At 32.6% G+C, this 11,900-nt stretch overlaps 1 protein-coding gene across 1 annotated transcript in view; it reads right to left on the bottom strand.

Moving 5' to 3' along the window:
* Positions 1–8,325: 8,325 nt before the first annotated feature.
* Positions 8,326–11,900, bottom strand: part of LOC149902919 (alkaline phosphatase-like) — an 88,798-nt gene continuing 85,223 nt past the window's right edge. Inside the window, exons 10-12 of the mRNA XM_090109402.1 lie at positions 10,529–10,726; positions 9,242–9,375; positions 8,326–8,768 (exon numbers count right to left, since the gene is read on the bottom strand). Of these exons, the coding sequence (XP_089965528.1) occupies positions 8,538–8,768; positions 9,242–9,375; positions 10,529–10,726 (563 nt within the window). The 3' untranslated portion in view covers positions 8,326–8,537. The remainder of the gene's footprint in view (positions 8,769–9,241; positions 9,376–10,528; positions 10,727–11,900) is intronic.

Here is an 11,900-nt window from a genome sequence, read left to right as displayed (position 1 = left end):
CTAATAAACTATTATTGCAAAATAATATAGAGAATGTTATCGCTTAAATTGTGATGGACATTTTAATATATAACCAAATGTTATGCTATGTATACAGCAAATTAATGAAAGTCTACATTGTACAAGTATCAAAAAAAATATATATATAGATATATATAGGTACTAAATATAAACACTATAGAGAAAATATATATATATAAAAGAAAATATTAAAAATAATGATTTTAATATCTATAATAAGGAAATAGCCAGAATCGCCAAATAAAATAAAAAACACCTTTTACCTAAATGTTAAATCATCTTCAAAGAGACGCATCCTCTGTTTATTTTTTATTTTTGTGCGAAATATTTTCTTTTTAATCAGCATTTCCGAACACGACGGAGTTTCTTAATTGGTATTGTGTTTTATTATTTTTGTTTGTTCAAACTTTCGGTTTTACTTTTTTAGGTGAACAATTCTTGCTTGTCTTTATCGTAAAATGGGACCATAATATTGTATTATAATTAAATGATTATTTGTGAATATCTACGTGAAAATCGTTTTCAGATCTTCCTAAAATAGAATAAATCTAGAATAAATTTCACATCATCATTCGTAAATATTGGGAAAAACATTGAAAAATTATGATTATACCTACCTATAAGGAAGAAAAAAACCTAGTTATTATAAATGGTGCACATACATAGATCAACTTTCGCGTTATGAACTTCACATTACCATTCCTAAATATTGAAGACATATAATATACCTACCTGCATACTAGAGAAGAAATCGGTAACTATAACTGGTTCAGATACACAGAGCATCGTTTGCATACTAATTAGTATGCATGTAAACTACATTTCAATTTGGTATCTTAATAGTGTTGTGTAAAGACATCTAAATATAGTTGGCAAGTGCAATATAGACGGATGAGATGGTTCGGAGTCTCGCCAAGCATGTTAAGATTTATTGCCTCTTACAAATCACTGGGGTACCTACGTGTTATGTACTACTTCTTAGAACCGTATATGTTTATGATTTTATTCGATGAACTATACTAATTTGAATTAGCTTAATTAGGTTATAGATGATATTTTATATATTATGTATAAATAATAATATCGAGACACTTTTTGAAATATATTGTAATTTATAGTATTCTTAATAAGTCAGCAGATTATTGTATTTCCCAAAAACCTATTTAAATATTATATTAAAGTAATCGTTTCTACACAATTCAAATTAATTTATAGTCAATTATTTTATTCACATAATATACCCATATAATAAAAATCGTTCCATTTGATAAAGATAAAACTGTTTAGATAATTACATTAAAAAAACAGCAGTTCCATACTAGCTTTTATTTATAACCAACTAAATAACTACCTATATAGGCGAAAAATTGTAATAGATTTTGCGAAGTAATGTAAGTTTTAGTAACTTATATTTCGGTGTTTGGAACTTGACCGCATTTATTTGTATGGCTGTGATTTGCGATATGGAATAACTTTTGTCGCGATGAAACGATTTTATCCCATTTTATTTCCACTTTAGTTTGCCAAATAACGCGTCCACGCCGTAAACAAGCAGTGAAAAGAATTCAGTTTTGTTGATTCTTTCATTTCTATCCTAATCTCAAGTCAGACTGAACAAATAGAATTGGGCCTTCTAGGAACGATTTTATATCTTCCTTATAGCGGGGATATGCACCTGCGACATTTCTGATGAAAATTCTAAGTATTTCTGTAATAATAATAGTTTAATAAAACTAAAAAAACACGCTTTTTACAGAAAACCGAACTAAAAAATAGAAAATTTTATCAAATTAGTGTATTGTCATCGGTCCTCAATAAATCTACAAAGTTTGAACGAAATCTGGCCGTTTAAAGTGGGTCAAAATCGCGCCCAATGAAGTCGGTTACAAACATACAAACATACAGGTGAAGCTAATATAAAGTAATAAAAAGAAGTTATTCTTAGGAACATGACACTTATATAAGCAAACTTTAGATATTTGCTCTGGTATAGACACTATTATTTAAAGATCCTAGTTGTGATTTGTTGGACAAACCTTAAAACAAATTATAGGATATAAAAATTTAATTTAACGGCCCGGTTCGAACAATTTTTGATAACGTGTCGGACATGACGATTAATCAGAGGCTACAACAAGTAGACTTCCTACATCGTAATATTAATCCTGCAGCGAGCAGACGGTTCACTACCGAAATATCCTGTAAAATCTGTATCAAATGAAATTGTTATTTTATCAAATGTAACATGTTTTAAACTATGTGATAAACAAAATATTTTAAACAATCTTCTAAAAATTTATTGACTGGCAATAGGCTGTCTATCTTTTTCAAGAGCTTAGAGATACGCATAATTAAAAAAAGCAGTTACGAATTCTCTACCTAATAAATGGACTTTATTTTGATGTAATATACAGTGTGGAAATTTTCGATGGGCCCTGGAGGGAAAATAAGTACTTGAAATAGGTACTGGAGATTGCAAATTTTGCTGACTGGAACTGCATTCAAAGATTTTCGAAAATTCATATTTTGCTTTGACCGGGAATCGTACTAACTAAAAATTAAAATTCTTCTTTTTTTAAAATAAATGAATGTTTCAGCAAAATTTGCTATCTCCAGTATTTCATGTACTTTTCCTCCAGGGCCCATGGAAAATTTCCACACTGTATTATGTATATACCTACTTTAATATTATATACCTACTATTGCAGCTTAGTCTTTACCTGTTTCGTTACACGTGTAGAAACTTCCATTGTATCATACGTTGTAATGCAGAAGCGCTTCTAGGAGATACAACCAAAGATCTACTCTACCGAGTATATTTAATTAGCAATTGTTTATGTGCATCTAATTGTTTGCTGTGTAATTAGATGAATGTAATTGTGGTACTAATAAGCTTGGTTGCCGCTAGCAGTATGAAAAGTTTTACTAGAAGTTAGTAATTTTAGTTAATTGTAATAAAAGTGAATTAATAAGGTATATAAGGTATGAATGTACATATTATACGAAACGGTATGTGGGTAGGGTGAATTTATACTAGTTTAATGAATCACCAATGGGTAGTTCTACAAAGTAAGGAATTTTTAGCGGCTCAGTCAAATTATACTAAAAAAACGTTTCAAAGTAATTAATTTTTACGGAATACTGTTATTTAAAGTTGTTTCTTGTTGGTCACTGAAAATGATTAATAAAAAAAATTATTTATACCACGAAATCTTTGTTCAAAGTGTCAAATTCTCAGGATCCTGAACTGTCCCTCGGACAAATTCTGGTTTAAAGTTCGTCGTGATTTATTTACTTTTCTGTATCAAGGTAATTTGAAAGCCAAATCGGTGAGTTTACTGTGTTTTCTTGCTAGGTAGAATAATTTTTATCTTATTTTCCCAAAAAAACATAAAAAAAATATTGTCAACATTTTGTCCCCACGCTTTCATATCAGGATCCTGGTCGATGTAAAATAAGCAAATAACAGCTAGGTTTTTTGCCGTGCGATGTCGCCGTTCAGCTGAGTCAATCAGACGTACGAAAGAGACAAAGAATATCATCTAGCTATTCACACCTAGCGCGTAGTACAGTCAGCCCGGCGAGGTAAGCAAGGGAAATGGTGTCGTAATCAGTGAAGTTCCCAGTTTCCTGGTATGATATTTTTTACGTAATTAATAAATAATATTAGGAAATATAGCGTTTTGATACGTAAGATGCTGACACAAAGGCCTAGTTTTGCTTAATTCTGGTTAAATGTTGTAAATTGATATGTTTTATTTAATATTAGATAGATATTCTCAAGATCCTGGTCTCAGGTTCCTGTAAAATTGAAAGCCAGGATACTGAGGACCATCCAGGATCCTGATAAGTTCACACTAAAACATTGTTTCTGCGTAAGATAATTTAAAACTTTCTACCTATAAACATTAAACTACGTATAAAATAATGAAATAAATCATTTGAGTAGCTGTCGTAATTAAATATCTACAGATAATTAGTATTGGTAATGGTCATCTTTAAGTATGCTTAGAGATAGAGATATCTTTTAGAAACTTTACCGATCTTGGCAGTTCCTAGTACTATTTTGATTGTAGGTGTTTACACTACAACTTAACTTATGTCATGACTTAGTAGAAAAATAAATCTTTCTAATAACAAAGATTATACACATGTAAGCGTAAAATAAAGTTGGTTGCATTGCACTGCATTTTGAACACTAAATATTATATTTTGTTGTACAGAAAAAATTGCGAAACCAAAGGAAAGCTAGAAATTGAGGTATGAAAAAATTAAAATAGATCCCCTGAGATTGGCAGCTGAAAAATAAAAAACACAGACTACGATAAAAAAAACAGACTCAAAACAGAAGCGAAAATTGAATTCCAAGAAATGTAGAGGCAAAAAATGGAAAGGATAATAAATACAGTGACTGTGAGTGCCTTATCTGTGGTGGTCACACAGCGAAGATACTACAGGAAATGGCTGGTTCCAGTGTCTACTATGCAATAATTGTGCACATGATGGATTCATTAAAGGCGATTTTATATTGTTCACATGCCCTGACTGCTCAGCTGACTGTGTTTTAAAATTTAGCATAAAAATAATATAGTATTGAAACCGCCAAAGCTTAAATCTATAAAGAATAGAAAAAATTCGATCACTTGGCGGGACTCGAACCCACATCCTTTCGCGCCATTCCGGGGCGGATGCCTGACCAATTCAGCCACTCGTGACCCGCCAGAGCAATCGAATTTATTCTATTCTTTCAGTTTTATGTGTCTAAGGGACCGCACGCCATCTATTGAGATGATTAACAACCATCTCAATTCTCAACCAATATGAAACACTTTTCAGTGAATACAATATTGTAACGATGGAACACGACCTTTTTTTGTTGAAATTGATATTTTTTTGTTTTATGGCATTCAAATGCTTTATTAATATAAATTTATAAAGAATAGAAATATAAATTTATATTTATAAAGCATTTGAATGCCATAAAACAAAAAATATCAATTTCAACCGCCAAAGTTAAAATACCTACCTTTTTTATTATTTTCTTTTACTAGATTTAAGTACAATGCTAGGTTGAAGTGTCATTAAGTCTCAGACTTCATTATTTTCATGTTGTTAACTATCTTGAAGAAGATTTTACTTAATTCTTAATGCTCAATGATCATTTGATGAATAGAGTTCCTGTTCAAGACTCTTTATAGAATTAGTATGTAAGCCAAGCATAGAGCTATTTTTCGTTATTATTAAAGGTACTAGTACCATTAAAAATTTATTTAATAATACAAATTCATGTAAAACATGATAAATAAACGTTGATCTCGTTGATCTCTACCGATTTTTGGTGTTTTTCTCAGTTTCCTGGTGACCTGCTCAGTTTCCTGTGGCTTGATTTCCTTAAAATGGTCATAAATCGAAAACTATTAGATATTTTGACTGTTCCGCTCTATATACTTTTAGAGACGTTGTACTCTTGTCATTAGACTGAATTCCGCAAACAGAACATTTAAAAAAATGTGGGCCGAAATGAGACTCAGTTTCTTCCATACTTTGTAGAACTACCCCAATCTCAATTTTCTATCTTACTAGCTTTCCGCCCGCAGCTTGTTCGCGCCGCCTGCGTGTTCTTAAACTTAACAAATTATATACTAAAACCTACCTCGAGAATCACGGTATCTATTATTAAAAACATAATGAAAATCGATGCAGTAGTTTTTGAGTTTATCGCGAACAGACCGACAAACAGGCGCAACGTCTCATCTCTCAAGTTGGATCGAACTGCACATGGTGTGCGAATTTTATTATGATCGGTTAAGTGGTTTAGGAGTCTATTGAGGACAAACATTGTGACACGAGATTTATATATATTAAGATGTACTTTGTGATAATCACTACAAGGGAGTATACAATTTAAAAGAAAATAGTGAAATAAAATGAGTCATAGTAGTCGAGACAACTTGCGATGTATTTCTGACTTTATTAAAGAATCCCTACAATTTCCTGTTCCTTTGCAAAAGCATATTTTTCTTACTTTGCCTCTTGATTTCCTTGGAAAACATTTTTTGTAGTTCGCATTTTACGACCGTTGTTTCATGGGGTTTATGATCAGTCATATACTTTTTAACATAGTTTTTACGTTTATTTTTATTAATGTTATTGTCAATTTCCATGTATTACTGTAGCATTGCTTGGTCTGTTATTCTTGAATATCTTTTTCATTTCATAAGAATTAATAAAGCTATGGGCATATTGACATTGGTATATTTTATCAGCTTTAAGCTCAAATATCTCATAAGCGCTTTATCTTCTTGTGATCATGTCTAAAAACATATTTTCACAGTGGCCCTCTTATCGCTTATTAACTGCCTTGCAAAGTGTAGTTACTAAGAAGTTGGTCTTTTAATCAAATAAAACTGCAATTTAATAGAGGTAATTGGTGAGTCATTTTTAAAACGGATTCATATGTTGCATATTTGTTTCTTTTTGTAACTATACCCCGAAATTACTTAACCCGAAAATTATGGCTATTCTTACAAATTAAATTATGGAACACGAATTGGCTGTATTAAATATTTATACCAAGTTTGTATCACGTCGTAATAATAAAGGATTTTACGTACCTATACATAAAGTACTAAAATTTGAAATAAATTAAAAAGTTTTGTTAACCCCGATCTAAATTCGTGTGCCAATAAGTAATTAAACGGTCGGAACTTTCAAATACAGATTCGTGATAATAACTTTGAATAGATATGCCTCATGTTAGAGCGGGGGCACACGATGCGTTGCGGCGCCGCACCGCAAAGATTTCACCGTGTCAGTGGGCACACGAGCGGTGCGGCGCCGTAACGTTTTTATGTCGCAGCGGCGTCGTAGCAGCGTTGCACAGCGTGTCCTTCCTTATGATGCAAAACAACTGAGCGGTGCCGCTCCGACATCGCACCGCATTCACCCCTCCCCGCCTCGTCTTGGTGGTTACAAGTCCGGTGCGGCGCCGGAGCGCATCGTGTGACATGCCACAGATATTTCTATGTAAGACGACGCAGCGACACCGCTCCGGCGCCGGACCGCCGCCGCAACGCATCGTGTGCCTCCACCCTTATTCAAGTCGTAAAATTATAAAATCGATGGTTCAAGCTTCGAGCGAAATAACATCGTAAAATACATATAGGTAGGTATGATCTATAAAAAAAATGTAAATCTATAGATAACTAGATTATAAAAATTAATGTGTTAATGTAAGAAATTAGGGGCAATAATAAAACGCCAAGTAATTACAATAGTTTATTTACATATACCAAATACAATTTTATTTACAGTGAATTTGTATCTAAAAAATATATTTTCTTGACAACGAAATCATTACAAATTGTTTAACAATATTTTCAAACCCTTATTCAACTATATTATTCAATGTATTACAATTCAACTGAATGATTTAACAGAAAAAGCTAAGCTAATTGCACTGGTTTTGTCGCAATCAAAGCATTTAACTAAAGGCAACTCAAATTAGGTGTGTAATTAGTAGCTGAATAAATTCACGAAGCATAATGAATACAAATGACCTTCTAGAAAATTATGCATATATGAAACTTATAGACCAAAGGTGAATACATAAAAGTATAAAATAATTATATTAATACTATTACTATAAAGTGTCGACAATAACACTAGAGCTAACAAAAATATTGGAAGTTTAACAATAGACAACAAAATGAAAAATTAAGAAGCATAAAGGTCTTCTAAAATGAAAAGCAACTACAAAAATATAATATCTAAGAATACGCTACAAAATACGAGATTGAAACTTTCACTTAAGAAATTGAAAAACTGGGATCAAACACAAATAAAGGCACTGAAAATCTATGAAACTCGAAGCTTTTTAGTTATGGTATATAAAGTAAATAAAAGCCACTCGTTGAAAATCTCTTAAATATATTGAATGAAATGTAACGTTAAAAAATTATCAATATACAACACTTAAATTGCGTAGTGATTTAATATGAAACTGTGTTAGCTATTGGTCTTAGGCCGTTATTTCATTAGACGGTAACAGCACGGCAACGTCGCGGCGACGACGCGGCAACAGCGCGGAAAAAAAGTGGGAGCTAAAGGAAAAGGACATGAAATAGAGCATTTTCACATGATTTTAAATAACTAATCATAATATTGAAGTGAAACTTCTTTATCGGGATTGCAAAAAAAAAATTAGTGTAACATTTTTTCGTTACGCGTGACATTTTTCCGTTACGCGCCATCTTTTTATTATCGATTCGACGTATTTCTGTAATGTTGCATATAGGAAATTATTTTTTGAAAAATAAAGTCATAAAGAAGTTTCACTTCTTACGTGTATACACTAGTACACGCACACATTTTTTATAGCATTGCCATACCATTACCTTCTAAAGCAAACACGCCCATACAGAGCGGACTACTCGTGAAACTTGCCAAAAACGGAGCGGTCTATCAGTGATTCGTGACAAAACATACAATTCCAAAACTATTTACAACCCATCCACCTAGAGTCCAATGAAACTGTAAATCGATTTATAATTACAAAAGTGTTTTGCAATAAGCGCGATCGGTATAAGGTAGCGGTTGGTTATGAGCGGAGCGGATTGAGATCGCACTCGCTCGTCTGACATAACGCTTGAAGCGACAACAACTCGCCGGCCGCTTGTTCCTTCGCTTCGCTGTTCGTCCGCGGACACGCTGCTCACTTCGGGTGGAACACAACTTGGTATTTTTATCTGTTGGAAATAAATATTGTATTTTAGTTCGAGCAGTCTCTATATACCTACATAACCAGTGTTTCATATAGATTAAAAATTATGTCACTCAAGAGTAAAATTAAAGTATAAAACATGATAAAAATATCACTGAATGTGTAGTATAAGTGTAGGCATCTATAAAGATTTACTCTTTTAAAACATCCGAAGTTAATGTTGTATTTGAAATCTCAGAATTTAGAATAGCCAAAGTTATAAATTAAAATGTAATCTTAAGTCGTATTAAAATAAAAATAAAACTTTTTTTCTATCTCCTATCCTATCTCCTTTTTCAGGTCTCAAACTATCTCTGGGCCAATGTTCATCCAAATCGGTTCAGTGTTTGAAGCGTGGAAAAAAGACAGACTGTCTCTTTTCCACGCTTCAAACACACACTGTCTCAGACAGTCAGAATTATTTTCACATTTATAATATTACTAGAGTTATTCCATTACCTGTGGTTTACTAAAATTGAAGGTGGTTTCTATACAACGCCGTGCCTGATGCGCGAGGCAGGCCGCATACGCTATCGCATGCGGTATGTAGCTCTGCTCTACTACCCCCGTGAATAGAATTGTTGCCATTGGTCCTATGGTAAGGAAAAAAATTTTTTAGTCAATAAAGTAATATTATTAAGCTATTGCATAGCTTCTATCGCGGGCCTTGAGCGCGGGGACCGAATCGAGAAATTCCGTACCGAAAAACCTCACGCTCCCCACTCCGACGGGCTCGGAGGTGTGGCTTGAAGGCATAGCATGCAATAGCTTTACCGCGGCAGTCCCCGAGTGCCACACGTCTTTTCTATCGTATCGTAGTACTATTATATCCATATTTTTCTTGTTTTAATGGTTTCTGCTTTACTACTAGGGCTAGGGCAAACTTATTTCAATAAGTTTTTTTATCATTATTAGCATTATATTATAACTAAGTGAAGACTAATCAAATATACCAATCATAAATATCCGTTCATACCATATATTTTATTTATAAGAATAACTAACACGTCTTAAAAACATCCCAAACCAATATTTTCTACAGTACAAAACACACCACTTGCGCATTCATCATAATTATTAGTTTCATAAATCAGCCATTAAAAGACAAACACACATATCACAGTTTGATTAAGCCCCACATACAAATAACAATGAAACAATCGGTCTGTCCAATTTCCCAAGCGTCCGAACCAGTCTGGCGAGTCACCAGACACGTCACACTGAATGCATTATCGTGAACAAACTTTAACAATTGACTATGTATGATACTGTTATCGAGCATCGTGCAATTTATTTAATAGTGCTTCTAATTTGATCAAGTGTTTGGAAATATTATTGAGTAAGATAATATATAATAAATAAATACATAAGGACAATTTTCACACATGTCACGAAGTAAACAGTTTTCTTATAATAATTGAAAAAAATGTTGACATGCAAGTGCATTTGTAGCATTTATTTAAGCTGTAGCTAATAATAAATTATATTAAATAGAATTGAATAAATGATAAACTTATTTTTATGACACATTTCAGTATAAAAATATTCAGTAACTAGAATTCAGTAAATAAAAGATAAAACTTGTCAGCAAATTTGAATACATTTTTCCTCACTAGAGGAATTTTTCTCCATACCTTCAATTTGTACCATAAGCATAACATAATTCATACCTCACAAAATTCATACCGATATTATATCAAATCTAACAATCTAAAACTGCACTACTAACTACAACTATAAACATACCTAGCGCATATATAGGTACATCTTCCCCTCCATGCGTCGACCATTGTCTTGGAACAGCAGCTGCATGTACCGCATCTACCGCCATAGAAGCTGTACCATTGTATGGTAAAGCTCTTGGCTCTGAATGACCTGGTCCAGTACCATAGAGTAATGTTGTGTATTTCAGACCATCTATATCTGATGGTACTGTGTCTGCACCTGGATTAAATACTTCCGTAAGTATCGAATCGTAAGTAAGTAAACAAATAATTTATATAATTAAGAAATTTAATATGTCTCTGTAATAAAACTATACATCGTGAAAAGATTTTTGGAACGAATAGACGGTCATACTAACTTAGACTGTGGGATTAAAACTACATCTACCGCCATAGAAGCTGTACCATTGTATGGTAATGCTCTTGGATCAGAGTGACCTGGTCCAGTACCATAGAGTAATGTTGTGTATTTCAGACCATCTATATCTGAATTCTGATGGTACTGTGTCTGCACCTGGATTAAATACTTCCGTAAGTATCGAATCGTAAGTTTTAAGTAAATAAGAAACAACAAATTTTGGGGACATTGACAACAAATCACATGATATTATCTGGAAATAGATATTTGTGTATAAAAAATACATCGTGCAAAGATTTTTGGAACGAAAAGACGGTCATGGTAACTTAGGATGTGGGATTAAAAGTAACATTTACTCCTAAAATCATTTAAAGATAGGAGTGAAACAATATTTTATTTACTTTTTATACATTAGAATCTCTATGTACATTATTGTATCTAACATCAACCTAAAGCTATTTTATTAGGACGTTGACATTAAGCCAAATATCATAAAAATATTGCCTTACATTTCGCCTTGGGACATCGTATTCTTGATATTATCAAGCACGACATAAACATACAGATTCTTAGATATAAAATCAAAACGATCTTTCCGCAGAGTATATCAAACAACGTCGTAAATCAAAACAACATCATTATATTCGCAAATGACTAGACTAATTTGTACAGTATCGTACCGCAACTTAATTACAGAAGTGAAACTCACAAGACCATAATTACAAACATTTAGCTTGCTTTAACTGTATCAACAAACGGATAACGATCTGCGCTAATTAATAACTAAACAAGTTATTTGCATTATTTGTTTGATTACAGAATAGGCAGTAGGCTAGTGGTTAAGTTTTCAGTAAATACCTACGTATAGGAAATTAGTAATTGTCTTACGCTCATCGTGTTATATTCAATAAACAGAATTATTAAAAGAGAGAAGTTGACAAGTTTATTCTAACAAACATGCACTATGTTATGGTTTTTACAAATTGTCTAATGATTGGAATTACGTTGACTTATCAAAGCCCTAAATATAGTTAAC

Source organism: Colias eurytheme, chromosome 14 (genome assembly GCF_061535395.1).
Source record: "Colias eurytheme isolate Ceu_HAF_F1 chromosome 14, ilColEury1 Martin Lab GWU primary, whole genome shotgun sequence".
NCBI lineage: Eukaryota > Metazoa > Arthropoda > Insecta > Lepidoptera > Pieridae > Colias > Colias eurytheme.
Note: the sequence above shows the minus strand (reverse complement) of the source record. Positions and strands in the feature narration are given on the sequence as shown.